The sequence below is a fragment of the Anomaloglossus baeobatrachus genome, chromosome 6 (genome assembly GCF_048569485.1).
Source record: "Anomaloglossus baeobatrachus isolate aAnoBae1 chromosome 6, aAnoBae1.hap1, whole genome shotgun sequence".
Taxonomy (NCBI): domain Eukaryota; kingdom Metazoa; phylum Chordata; class Amphibia; order Anura; family Aromobatidae; genus Anomaloglossus; species Anomaloglossus baeobatrachus.
The window spans coordinates 452,973,910-452,988,801 of record NC_134358.1 but is presented as its reverse complement, the minus strand read 5'-3'; the positions used below and the strand labels follow the sequence as shown (position 1 = coordinate 452,988,801).

General features: G+C 48.7%; 1 protein-coding gene across 1 annotated transcript in view; it reads right to left on the bottom strand.

Annotated features, from left to right (window-relative positions):
* Positions 1-14,892, bottom strand: part of TOP2B (DNA topoisomerase II beta) — a 163,833-nt gene that overhangs the window by 139,356 nt on the left and 9,585 nt on the right. The window contains exon 2 of the mRNA XM_075315280.1: positions 1,398-1,592. Coding sequence (XP_075171395.1) covers positions 1,398-1,592 — 195 coding nt within the window. The remainder of the gene's footprint in view (positions 1-1,397; positions 1,593-14,892) is intronic.

The following is a 14,892-nucleotide window of genomic DNA, read 5'->3' as shown; positions in this document are numbered from 1 at the left end:
GTTAGACCTGCATCCAATTGAAGTTTTACCTCCTGTATGAGTTTGTGGAGGTATAGGGATGGGGAACTTTGGTTAGCCATTTCAAGTTTCAATAGCTTCTCCTCTAAACTGGATTGAAGTTCTGCCCTTTCTATTTTTCTTTGTGATGCCAACTTAATTAGGATTCCTGTGATATATTTCTTATGTGCCATCCAAATCATGCCTGGGGATACTTCTTCTGTATTATTAATCAGAAAGAAGTAGTCAACATCGTTCTTGATTTGAGTGACAATAACTGGGTCAGTGACTAGTGCTTCATTTACTCTCCATTCAAATAATCTAGAGCTCGTAACATTGAAATTAAAAACTGTTAAGACCGAGTCATGGGCTGACCAAGAGGATAGGATGATACGTGAATACAGTATTGATGGCACAGAATTAGCCTTTGTCAGTATTAAGTCAGTTCTCGAATAGGTCTTGTGGTTGGGGGAAAAATAAGTGTAGCCTCTCTTTGGTCCATTAGCCTCCCCCGCACACTCTTTTTTTGTCGGTTTTTGACTAATGCGGGCGTCACACGAGACGATATATCGTGCAATATGTCGGCGTGGTCACGTCGTAAGTGACGCACATCCGGCATCGTTTGATATATCGTAGCGTGTGACAGCTACGAGCGACGGTGAACGAACAAAAATACTCACCTTATCGTTGCTCGTTCACACGTCACTCATTTTGAAAAAGACGCATCTTCTTCTCTGCGCCAGTTGTTCATCGTACCTGGGGCAGCACACGTCGCTCCGTGTGACACCCCGGGAACTATGAACACAGCTTACCTGCGTCCCGCCGGCAATGCGGAAGGAAGGAGGTGGGCGGGATGTTTACATCCCACTCATCTCCGCCCATCCTCAGCAGGTAAGTGCGTGTGACGGGGGATTTAACGACTTGGTGCGCCATGGGCAACTAACTGCCCGTGACGCACAAACAACGGGGTTGGGTGCGATCGCACGATAGATCGTCTCGTGTGACACCCGCATTAGGTAGTGCTTTTGGGACAATTTATCCTCTTTCCTGAAATATTACTCCTCTTTCCTGAAATATTGCCCCCTCTTTCCTGAAATATTGCCCCCTCTTTCCTGAAATATTACTCCTCTTTCCTGAAATATTCCCCCCTCTTTCCTGAAATATTGCCTCCTCTTTCCCATATATTATTAGTCATTTTATCCATCTGAGTGTAAACTTAAAGGAACATGTGTAGAAATGAGTTGTGGAACAAGCCCACTTGGCTAAAAAGATCAGATTTACATACAGTGTAAAAAGGGGCAACATTTCAAGGATGGAGAAGTGCAGAAAAAAGCAACATGGCCTGAAGTAACTTATTACAGTATTTCCAAAGGTTTATTTAATACAAAAAAAATGTTTACCTGAGTGACAGGCTCCACAGATCCGATGTAGGTGTCAGGACGGAGGAGGATGTGCTCCAGCTGGGTCTTCTTCTGGTAAACCCTCTCCACGGACATCTTCTTGGAGTCGGACATCTTCTTGGAGTCGGTCTTGTTATTGCTGTGACTTTCACTTTCTTCCTTAGCTGCTGCATTGTTCTGGTTATCAAACAAAGTCTGCAGGCAAAAGGTGAGAAAATGAGCGCAGGCATCGCAAGTGTGTGATATATTTAATCACTAGAATAATAAGTCACCTCGTTTCCCCCACAAGTCGCTTGTCGACAGATTTCCCTCCAACCCAAATTGTTTAATATTCTACACAGTGAAGCACCCTCCTCCACTGCGATTTATAGATTACTGGATAAAAAGGAAACTAAAGTGGGAAAACAAAGCACAGAACAGTTCATTGCAATTATTTCCCTGCTTGGCCCATTATTCTCGGTGTGACGGCTCGCTGCTCACAGCCCAATCTCCTTGGCACTAGTGTTTATGGATGTTTTCATCTAGAGGGACATGCAAAGCTGTGCATATTCTTACTGCAGTTGGTCTGCAGCTGTATGCTTACAGAGAATAATCAAACACTACAAAACCACTAATGGGAGCAATCTCTACATGTTGTCCACTATTACTCACAGGACGGTTAGCACAAGTGTACGATAAGCGCTGAAATATTACATGCTCAGCTCTGTTGAGATTGTGCCTGTCCTTTCTACTTCTTCTCTAGGGTACCCCCAGTTAGTACAACCAATAACGGCAGCTACTATTTCAAGGACTTTTTATGAAGGATTAGAGGGACGTTTTTCAGGGAAATCCCGCAAAAATTGTAAACACTGGCAGTTCTATTAGAACAAAAGAATAAAATTTACAGAACATAGCAAATTGATTTTGCTACATTTTATTATTATTGAGTATGCCCATGAGTAGGGCAAGTGAAAACATCACTATTGGTGAAGGTTAGAAAACTGGAACACATCTATTATCTAGCTATATATTATTTAGCAATCAACTATCCCTTATCAATATATTTATCTATCGCATGACGAAGACGCAACGAAAAGTACGTTGGGGCAACGGGGACATTGCAAAATGTGGTGTTGTAACTGTAGGTGCTTTCTATATATTATGCTGTCTATATTTTTTGCACTGGGGAGATTGTATCTCCTATATGGATTGTAATGACCTGAGCCCCGAACGTATTGGGGCACACGTCTGGCAGCGGGATTGAGACACACACAAGCACTTTGTCACTTAAACAGTCTAGGTGATTTATTCACATCCTCATAAACCACACAGTGTAATGGGCCACAGCCACTCTCCCACAGGACAACAATGTCTCACTGTTGGTTTAAACCACCGAGTGCCCATGCAGTTCATTATCTGGCATCAGCCAGTCCACATCCCCTTTTCTGAGGGCGTTACCTGTCAGTCGCATTGTAGGTATCTACGTTTGCCTTCATCCAGGCTTGACCTCCAGGTAGACTCTCTCTTTGGGCTCACTAACTAGGTCCTCGGACCAGCTCCGTTCGACAGCACCTGCTGTCAGTCCAGAGCCCCAGTACTCTGCAGCTACCTGGACTCTCAGAGCCCTTTGCGGTCTCAGCATGCACATGATCTCCTGACCATGTGCTTTCAGCAAGATGGCTCTCACCTACTCACAGCGATCATGTGACAAACGATAGCTCATTAAATCCCATGAGACACACCTACGTATTGGAGGTATGTGGATGGTCAGTCCCGCCCATCACTTCTGACCATCCCATGAACCCAGCCCTGAATGTGTAAAACAATCCTTATGGAACTACAAGTCCCAGAGAAATCTGTCTCCTCCATATATCTCCGAACTAATCTCCCGTTACACTCCAACACGTAATCTCCGGTCCTCCCAAGATCTCCTTCTCACTCATTTGCTCCTCATGCAACCGCCTCCAAGGCTTCTCCCAAGCATCTTCTGTCTTCTGGAATTCACTGCCTCAACATGTCAGATTATCTGCTACACTTGCAACCTTCAAACGGAACTTGAAAACCCATCTGTTCAGAAATGCCTATAATCTCCAATGACCTCGCTGCCTCACCACCACCCGAGCTGCTGCCTCACCACTGTGCCAGAACTGCCACCCGACCAACACCCCACCTAATGTCTCCTCCCCAATATCCTATAGAATGTAAGCCTGAAAGGGCAGGGTCCTCTTCCCTCTGTTCCAGTAGGTCTATTGTAACTTGTAAATGTTTTTTGTATGTAACCCCTTCTCATGTACAGCAAAGAAGGGAATTTTGTTTACTTACCGTAAATTCCTTTTCTTCTAGCTCCAATTGGGAGACCCAGACAGTGGGTGTATAGCTACTGCCTCTGGAGGCCGCACAAAGAACTACACTTAAAAGTGTAAGGCCCCTCCCCTTCTGGCTATACACCCTCCCGTAGGAGTACGGATTCCTCAGTTTTAGTACCAAAGCAAGAAGGAGGAAAGCCAATAACAGTTTCAAAAACAAATTCAATCCGATAACAAGATCGGAGAACTTAAGAAACAACATGAACAACATGTGCACCCGAAAAACGAAACCCTAAGAACAAATAGGGCGGGTGCTGGGTCTCCCAATTGGAGCTAGAAGAAAAGGAATTTACGGTAAGTAAACAAAATTCCCTTCTTCTTTTTCGCTCCTAATTGGGAGACCCAGACAGTGGGACGTCCAAAAGCAGTCCCTGGGTGGGTAAAAAGATACCACATGAACGGGCTGTCAGACAGCCCTTTCCTACAGGTGGGCCACCGCCGCCTGAAGGACCTGTCTACCTAGGCTGGCATCTGCCGAAGCGTAGGTATGCACTTGATAGTGTTTGGTAAACGTGTGCAGACTCGACCAGGTAGCCGCCTGGCACACCTGCTGAGCCGTAGCCTGATGCCGCAATGCCCAGGACGCACCCACGGCTCTGGTAGAATGGGCCTTCAGTCCAGATGGAATCGGAAGCCCAGCAGAACGGTATGTGTGAAGAATTGGTTCCTTGATCCACCGCGCCAGGGTGGATTTGGAAGCTTGCGATCCCTTATGCTGACCAGCGACTAGGACAAAGAGCGCATCAGAACGGCGTAGAGACGCCGTGCGAGAAATGTAAATCCTGAGTGCTCTCACCAGGTCCAACAGATGTAAACCTTTTTCAAATTGGTGAACTGGATGCGGACACAAAGATGGCAAAGTGATATCCTGATTGAGATGAAAGGAAGAAACCACCTTGGGAGAAAACTCTGGAATTGGACGCAGTACTACCTTGTCTTGGTGAAACACCAGGAAGGAAGATTTGCAAGATAACGCCGCTAGCTCGGACACTCTTCGAAGAGACGTGACCGCCACAAGAAAAACTACTTTTTGTGAAAGCCGAGAAAGGGAAACCTCTTTCAAAGGCTCGAAAGGCGGCTTCTGGAGAGCAATGAGAACCTTGTTTAGATCCCAGGGTTCCAATGGCCGTCTGTAAGGAGGAACGATATGACAAACTCCTTGGAGAAACGTGCGTACTTTAGAAAGCCGTGCCAAGCGCTTCTGAAAGAATACGGATAGCGCGGAGACTTGACCCTTAAGAGAGCTAAGCGACAAACCTTTTTCCAACCCAGACTGCAGGAAGGAAAGAAAAATTGGCAATGCAAATGGCCAGGGAGAAAACCCCTGAGCCAAGCACCAAGCTAAGAATATCTTCCACGTCCTGTGATAGATCTTAGCTGAGGATGGTTTTCTAGCCTGTCTCATTGTGGCAACAACTTCATGAGATAAACCTGAGGCCGCTAGGATCCAGGACTCAATGGCCACACAGTCAGGTTCAGGGCCGCAGAATTCAGATGGAAAAACGGCCCTTGAGACAGCAAATCTGGACGGTCTGGTAGTGCCCACGGTTGGCCTACCGTGAGATGCCACAGATCCGGGTACCACGACCTTCTTGGCCAGTCTGGAGCGACGAGAATGGCTCGATGGCAGTCGGACCTGATTTTCCGGAGAACTCTGGGTAACAATGCTAGAGGTGGGAACACATAGGGGAGTCGGAATTGCGACCAATCCTGAACCAAGGCGTCTGCCGCCAGCGCTCGGTGATCGTGAGACCGTGCCATGAAAACTGGGACCTTGTTGTTGTGCCGTGACGCCATCAGATCGACGTCCGGCGTCCCCCAGCGGCAACAGATCTGCTGAAACACGTCCGGGTGAAGGGACCATTCTCCTGCGTCCATGCCCTGGCGACTGAGAAAGTCTGCTTCCCAGTTTTCCACGCCTGGGATGTGAACTGCGGATATGGTGGACGCTTTGCTTTCCACCCACGTCAAAATCCGCCGGACTTCCTGAAAGGCTTGGCGACTGCGTGTTCCCCCTTGGTGGTTGATGTACGCCACCGCCGTGGAATTGTCCGACTGAATCCGAATCTGCTTGCCTTCCAGCCATTGTTGGAAGGCTCGCAGAGCAAGATAGACTGCTCTGATTTCCAGAACATTGATCTGCAGGGTGGACTCTTCCTGAGTCCACGTCCCCTGAGCCCTGTGGTGGAGAAACACCGCTCCCCACCCTGATAGGCTCGAATCCGTCGTGACCACTGCCCAGGATGGGGGTAGGAACGACTTTCCCTGTGACAATGAGGTGGGGAGAAGCCACCAACGCAGAGAGTCCTTGGCAGTCTGAGAGAGGGAGACAGTCCTGTCGAGGGACGTCGATTTCCCATCCCATTGGCGTAGAATGTCCCATTGTAGAGGGCGCAGATGAAACTGCGCGAACGGGACCGCCTCCATTGCTGCTACCATCTTTCCTAGGAAATGCATGAGGCGCCTCAGTGAGTGCGACTGGCTCTGAAGGAGAGATTGCACTCCTGTCCGTAGCGAACACTGCTTGTCCAGTGGAAGCTTCACTATCGCTGAGAGAGTATGAAACTCCATGCCAAGATAAGTCAGAGATTGGGTCGGGGTTAGATGAGACTTTGGAAAGTTGATAATCCACCCGAAACTCTGGAGAGTGTCTAGTGCCACCTTCAGACTGTGTTGGCATGCCTCTTGAGAGGGTGCCTTTATAAGCAGGTCGTCTAGATACGGGATGACCGAGTGACCTTGCGAGTGCAGAACAGCTACTACTGCTGCCATGACCTTGGTGAAGACCCGGGGGGCTGTTGCCAGACCGAAAGGTAACGCTACGAACTGCAGGTGTTCGTCGTGTATGACGAAGCGTAGGAAACGCTGATGCTCTGGCGCAATCGGCACGTGGAGATACGCATCTTTGATATCTATTGATGCTAGAAAATCTCCTTGAGACATTGAGGCTATGACGGAGCGTAGGGATTCCATCCGGAACCTCCTGACTTTTACGTGTCTGTTGAGCAACTTTAGATCCAGGACGGGTCGATACGATCCGTCCTTTTTTGGGACCACAAACAGATTGGAGTAAAAACCGTGACCTTGTTCCTGAAGAGGGACGGAGGTCACCACTCCTTCCGCCTTTAGAGCGGCCACCGCCTGCAACAGAGCATCGGCTCGGTCTGGTGGTGGAGAAGTTCTGAAGAAACGAGTTGGCGGACGAGAACTGAACTCTATCCTGTACCCGTGAGACAGAATATCCCTCACCCAACGGTCTTTGACGCGTGACAGCCAAATGTCGCCAAAGTGGGAAAGCCTCCCACCGACCGAGGGTGTGGGAATCGGAGACTGCAAGTCAGGAGGACGCCGTCTTGGCAACGGTTCCTCCGGCTGTCCTTTTTGGGCGTGACTGAGACCTCCAAGAATCTGAGCGTCTCTGGTCTTTTTGAGTCTTTTTTGACGAGGCGAATTGGGACCTGCCCGGTCCTCGAAAGGACCGATAACCAGACTGACCCTTCCTCTGTTGGGGTTTGTTTTGTCTGTGTTGCGGTAAGGATGAGTCCTTACCCTTGGAGTGTTTGATGATTTCATCCAAACGCTCTCCAAACAATCGGTCACGAGAAAAAGGCAAATTGGTTAAGCACTTCTTGGAATGAGAATCTGCCTTCCAATGTCTCAACCACAGGGCCCTACGCAAAACAACGGAGTTGGCTGACGCCACTGCCGTGCGGCTTGTAGCGTCAAGAACAGCATTAATCGCGTACGACGCGAATGCCGCCATTTGCGAGGTCAATGGTGCTACCTGCGGGGCAAATGCACGTGTGACTGAGTCGACTTGCACAAGCCCGGCTGAGATAGCTTGGAGTGCCCATACGGCAGCAAAAGATGGCGCTAACGACGCTCCAATCGCTTCATAGATGGATTTCAGCCAGAGCTCCATCTGCCTGTCAGTGGCATCTTTAAGTGCCACTCCATCTTCAACTGCAACCAAGGATCTAGCTGCAAGCCTGGAAATTGGAGGATCCACTTTTGGACACTGGGTCCAACCCTTGACCACCTCAGGGGGAAAAGGATAGCGTGTATCTTTAAGCCGTTTAGAAAAACGCCTTTCCGGATAAGCGTGGGGTTTCTGGATTGCGTCTCTAAAGTCAGCGTGGTCCAGAAAAGTGCTTAATGTACGCTTAGGATATCTGAAATGGATTCTCTCGTGCTGCGAAGCTGACTCCTCTACAAGAGGAGCTGGTGGGGAAATATTTAACATCTTATTGATGGACGCTATAAGATCATTAACTATGGCGTCACCATCTGGTGTATCTAGATTGAGAGCGGTCCCAGGATCAGAATCCTGATCAGTTACATCCGCCTCATCACCCATAGATTCATCTCGCTGGGATCCTGACCATTGAGATGAATGTGAAGGCCCCTCATAGCGAGCCCGCTTAGGTTGCCTGGGGCCATCGTCCGAGTCAGAGTCTTCACCCTGAGGTGTATGTGCCCGTCCCGGAGCTTGGAGGTAATTCAGCTGAGGGGGACCAGGGGGCAATGATTGCACAGTGTCCGTGGCCTGAAGTACAGGCCTAGCTCGCAATGTGTCAAGAATTTGTGACATAGTGAGAGACATTCTGTCAGCAAAAGCTGTAAACTCAGTTCCTGTCACCTGGACAGCATTCACAGGTGGTACACCCTGGGTCACGTCCAGCAGAGGTCCCGACTGTGCAAGTGCCGCAGGGGCCGAGCACTGCACACAATGGGGGTCAGTGGAGCCTGCCGGTAGAAAAGTCCCACATGCGGTACAGGAAGCATATAATGTCTGTGCCTTGGCACCCTTGCGTTTTGTGGACGACATGCTGTTGGCTCTCTGCAATGTGAGAGAGTCTATAGCCAAAGGGCGACCAGCGCTATGCAGTACAAAGTATTTGCAGGAACAAAATACTAAGATTACTACTGGCACAAGAGGGGGTGAGCCCTGAGGGCTGCTTACCGCCCGCTGAATAGCGGGTAAGAGGCGCAGAATTCCTTGTCTGGGTCTCCCCGGCTCCCCTCTGCAGCTCAGCGTGTCAGCAGGAATGGCTGCCGGCGTCTGTGGAGAGGGGCGGTCCGTGGGAGTTCCCAAACAAAAGTGCGGGAAACAGTGTCCCCTCTGTGCCTATTGTGAGGGCTGGAGTATGTAAAAACGACTCCAGCCCTCAGCGCTGATGCACTGACCAGCGTCCCGCCCCTCTCCTGACTGGCAGGTCTGGGGGCGGGAACGAACGGAACTAGGCCGCAAAAGCCGGGGACTCGAGTTATCAGCGCGGCCGCCGTAAAAGCGCGGCCCGCGCTGAAGTCCCCGGCGCACCACAAGTGCCAGCCGCGCCGCAGTCCCAGCGGCCGGCGCGACCGTTTCCCAAAAGTGTGCCTGCTTCAGCGAAGCTGAATGAGGCCATGGCACAAGCGCCGCAGCGCTGATGTCCCCGGCGCACTACAACACCCAGCATGCTGCGGTGTGAGCGCCAAATGCACGGGGACACAGAGTACCTTGAGGAAGCAGGGCCATGTTCCTGATGTACTCCGCTCCATCCAGCATCTTCTCCAGGGGCTGTAGATGGAGCACGGTCTCAGTGCCTGGAGACCAGTAAATCCCACTTCACCCAGAGCCCTGTAAAAAGGGATGGGGAAGGAATCAGCATGTGGGCTCCAGCCGCCGTACCCGCAATGGGTACCTCAACCTTACAAACACCTCCGACATACAGTGGGGTGAGAAGGGAGCATGCTGGGAGCCCTGTATGGGCCCTCTTTTCTTCCATCCGACATAGTCAGCAGCTGCTGCTGACTAAAAACAATGGAGCTATGCGTGCGTGTCTGACCTCCTTCGCACAAAGCTAAAACTGGGGAATCCGTACTCCTACGGGAGGGTGTATAGCCAGAAGGGGAGGGGCCTTACACTTTTAAGTGTAGTTCTTTGTGCGGCCTCCAGAGGCAGTAGCTATACACCCACTGTCTGGGTCTCCCAATTAGGAGCGAAAAAGAAATGGAATCGATGGTGTTTTATAAATAATAATAATAATAATAATAATAATAATAATAATAATAATAATAATAATAAAAAAATGGAACTACAAGTCCGAGAGAAACATCCCGGGTTCAGATCACAGAGGATTTCCGCCTCTGCGACACATACCGACGACCATTTACCACATTGCCGGTTGCATCCTTACAGTATACTAATGATGTAACAGTCAACTCTTACTTCTTACTAGCACTCCGTACTGCCCAGTTTAATGCATTTATATGTCCCTGCCTACTCGGCAGCCTTTGTGTTTTAATGATTATTCAACATATTGTGTTCTAGGTTAACTTTATTAAATAAAATTGTTTTTATTAAGCTTAATATACTTGTTTGAATACCTTTTTCATCCATTGTTGTATTCCTATGCAGAGTTTTGTGCCTGAATAATATTTGTCTATGGGTAATTTATTGTAATATTTACTCAGAGAAGACCTCACCGTGGTCGGCCAAAGAAGTTGAGTGCACATACTCAGCGTCATATCCAGAGGTTGTCTGCTGCCAACATTGCTCTAGTGGTTAAAGGGGTGGGGGGTCATCTTGTCAGTGTTCAGACCATACATCTCACACTGCACCAAATTGGTCTGCATGGCTTTTGTCACAGAAGGAAGCCTTTTCTAAAGATGATGCACAAGAAAGCCTACAAACAGGTTGCTGAAGAGAAGCAGACTAAGGACATGCATTACTGAACCATGTTCTGTGGTCTGATGAAACCAAGATAAACTTATTTAATTCAGATGGTGTCAAGCCTGTGTGGCTGCAACCAGGTGAGGAGTACAAAGACAAGTGTGTGTTGCCTACAGTCAAGCATGGTGGTGGGAGTGTCATGGTTTGGGGCTGCATCAGTGCTGAAGACTGTAGGGAGCTACAGTCCACTGAGGGAACCATAAATGCCAACATGTACTGTGACATACTGAAGCAGAGCATGATCCCCTCAGATCCTCCTTCTCTACTCCCCTTTTATCTCCTTTTCCCACAATCGCATACAAGATTTCTCCCGTGCATCCCCTATACTCTGGAATGCTCTACCCCAGCATATCAGACTCTCACCTACCGTGGAAAAGTTCCAAAGGAACCTGAAGACCCAACTCTTCGGACAAGCCTACAACCTACAATAACATTCTGTCCAGTACACCAACACGCAACCAGCTCTGTCTTCATCTACTGTACCCTCACCCATCACCTGTAGACTGTGAGCCCTCACTGGCAGGGTCCTCTCTCCTTCTGTACCAGTCTGTTTTTCTAACATTCATGATTGTTGTACTTGTTTTTTTGTATCCCCTTTTCACTTGTAAAGCGCCATGGAATATATGGTGGAAACTGGGCTGCAGGGCAGCATACTAAAATGATAACGACCACAAACACACCTCCAAGACGATTACTGCCTTGCTAAAAAAACTGAGGGTAAAGGTGCTGGACTGACCAAGCATGTCTCCAGTCATAAAGCCTATTGAGCATCTGTGGAGCATCATCAAAACAGAAGGTGGTGGAGTGCAAAGTCTCAAATGTACACCAGCTTCGTGATGTAGTCATGGAGGATGGAAGAGGATTCCAGTGGTTCCTGTGAAGCTCTAGTGAACTCCATGCCCAAGACAGTTAAGGCTACTTTTACACATCAGTTTTTTTCCATCAGGCACAATCTGGAAAAAAACCGGATAAAACAGATCCGGCGCTGGATCCGTTTTATCCCCACTGATTTGTATTAGTGTCAGATTGTGCCTGATGGCCTTGCGTTGCATCCGGCTTTTGCCAGATCCGTCGTAATTGGCTAATGCGGCGGCCGGATAGAACGTCTCTTGTAACGTTTTTTGTTTCTGACAAAAAAACGTATCGCGCCAGATCCGGCGCGATACGGTGAGATTTACAACTGAAGCCTATAGACGCCGGATCCATCGTAATGCGGCAAAAAACGGATGCGGCCGCCAGATCCGTTTTTATAAACTGAGCATGCTCCAATGTAATGGAAAAAACGGATCCAGCAAAAAACGGACGAAACGAATGCATAAATGGATGTGCCGGATCAGTTTTTTGACAGATCAGGTATACCGGATGTGTGAAAAAAAAAGGATCAGGCACATCCGTTTTTGCATATTCTGCGCCGGATCTGTTGCATCAGGCACACGCCGGATTGTGCCTGATGCCAAAAAACTGATGTGTAGCCTTAGGCTGCTTTCACACATCCATTTTTTGCTGAGTGGCACAATACGGCGCTTTGCAGAAAAAACGCAACCGTTTTCTTTTTCCGCCGGTTGCTTTTTTTCCCCATAGACTTGCATTAGAGCCGTATTGTGCTGCATGGCCTTGCGTTGCGTCCGGTTTTTGCCGGATGCGGCATATTTAGCCCATGCGGCGGACAGATGGAACGCTGCCTGGCATGTTTTTTTGTGCAGCGAAAAAAACTCATCACGCCGGATCCGGTGCGATTTCCAATGCAAGCCTATGGACGCCGGATGCGGCATACTGCGGCAAAAGCCGCATCCGGCCGCCGGATGCGGTTTCTTGCACTGTGCATGCTCAGTATCAAGCCGCATCCGTCAAAAAAACTTATGCAACGGATCCGTTTTTTTCGCCGCACCCGTTGAATAGGTTTTTGAGCCGAATTGAGCCGCACTGCAAAAACCGGATGTGTGAAAGCAGCCTTAGGCTGTGTTCACACACTGCGTTTTTTACCTGCGTTTTTGGTGCGTTTTTGCTGCAGAAATTTCTTGAGAAATTCTTGTAACCTTTCTGCAGACATTCCCCAGCCAAACCTATGGCAAAAAAAATTAGCTGTGCACACACTGCGTTTTTTTCTTAAGAAAATTCTTTCAGTAGATTTTCTTAAGAAAAAGAATGAGCATGTCACTTCTTTTCTGCAGCTAACTGCGTTAGTTACCATAGATAATGGCACAATAACGCAGGGAGCAACCAGCGGTAAAAACGCACCGAAAACGCACCAAATCGCGGTAAAAACGCAGGTGCGCTAATCCTTCACTCTCAAGAAATTTTAAGAAAAATCTTTTTTCTAGTGTGCACATAGCCTTAGGCAGTGAGTGAAAATGGTGGGCACACAAAATATTGACACTTTGGGCACAATTTGTCCATTTTCACTTAGAGGTGTACTCACTTTCCTTCCAGCGGTTTAGACATTAATGGCTGTGTTGAGTTATTTAGAGCCTACACCATATTTCCACTGTTAGGCTACTTTCACACATCCGTTTTTTGCTGTGCGGCACAATACGGCGCTCTGCAGAAAAACCGCAACCGTTTTTTTTTGCCGCCGGTTGCGTTTTTTTTTTGCATAGACTTACACTAGTGCCGTATTGTGCCGCATGGGCTTGCGTTCGGTCTGGTTTTTGCCGCATGCGGCAGATTTCTTACTCCACTACGTGTCACATGGACCGCACATATGTACACAGATGGTAAAAATTGACCACGTGAAGGAGACCTAAGATGTATTGTGAGGCTCTGCAACAACGGAGATATCTGTTATGAGGTTCTGCAGGAGCTGAGGTGTGAATAAGAGGAGAATCATGAGGTTTTGCAACAGCTTAGGTGTGTATTATAAGGTTCTCCAGCAGAGGTATGAATTCTAAAGTTCTGCAGCAGCTGGGACGTGAATTATGAGTTTCTACAGCAGCTCAGGCGAGAATTACGAGGTTCTGCAGCAGCTGAGGTGCGAATTACAAGCTTCTGCAGCAGCTCAGGTGCGAATTACAAGCTTCTGCAGCAATTTAGGTGTGTATTATAAGGTTCTCCAGCAGAGGTATGAATTCTAAAGTTCTGCAGCAACTGGGACGTGAATTATGAGTTTATACAGCAGCTCAGGCGAGAATTACGAGGTTCTGCAGCAGCTGAGGTGCGAATTATGAGGTTCTGTAGTACGTGAGGTGTGGATTATTGGGTTCTGCAGCAGATGACATTTTGCAGATTAGGCGTGTATTATGAGGTATACATGTAAATTGATACACACATTACTATACTTTTCACCTCACAGTACTCATGTCGTGTAATGTGGGGACATGCTACAGCTCTGGCACCCTGTGGATGTGGTGGAGAGTGTAGTGATTGTGCTGCACTGCACTTTCCAGGATCTCTGCTCTGTTATTTCCAATAATGGAGTGATGATAGGAAGGTGTGAGGAGACAGATTACTGACAGCCAATGAAAATGCAGTGAGCGGGCAGAGGGCAGGGCTGGGGCAGATTACTGACAGCCAATGACTGCACTGAGCAGGCAGGGGGCGGGGCTGGGGGCAGATTAATGACAGCCAATAACTGTGCAGTGAGCGGGCAGAGAGCGGAGTTAGGGCAGATTACTGACAGCCAGTGAGTGTGCAGAATGTGGTGCTAAACATTGAGGCTGGGTAGGGTCAGCTCTGGCTGTGAGGTTAGAAAAAAATGCAGAGGGAGCAGTCAGGTTTGGTAGAGCCTCTGGCTCCGGCACGATCTCCTGTCAGATTAGGCCGGTTTCACACATCCGGCTTTTCGCCGGTTTACCGGATCCGGCGCTCTCCCATACAGTGACTACAGTACAGTGACAGCGCAACAAGCGCCGGTCACATGCTGTCATGTGACCGGCGCATGTGACCCGGAAGTTACAGCGCTGTCACTGTACTGTATTGTCTGTACGGGAGAGCGCCGTATCCGGTAAACCGGCGAAAAGCCGGATGTGTGAAACCGGCCTTACAGTTACAAGCAGAGTGATGGGGGAGGGGCCTGCACGGCACTGAAGAGGCTGCCTAGAGCCATGTGCTCTGCCTCTCACCCTCCTGTCCTGTGCACTAAGGCCTCTGTGCTCGGCTGTTCAGGTGTAGCACCGCACAGGAGTCAGAAGACTAGAAAGAAGCCAGTGCTGATTGGCCACACATTAACTAGTCAGTGTCCGGCTGCTGCATACATCTTACATGAGGACGGCGCGTCAGTCAGGAACTTGTGCTGCACCGGATCTTACAGGGGCAACTAAGCAGCTGGTACATATATCTGAGCTAAGTGTGTTTATAGCTAATATATACCACCATATATCTAATGTATTAGTGACTTCAATGTCCAGTGTGAGTGCTGTGTACGGCGTATTTGAGTGATGTGTACAGTATACAGTATCTCCTGTGCATGTGTACTGTATATGGCCAGTGTGTGTAGTGT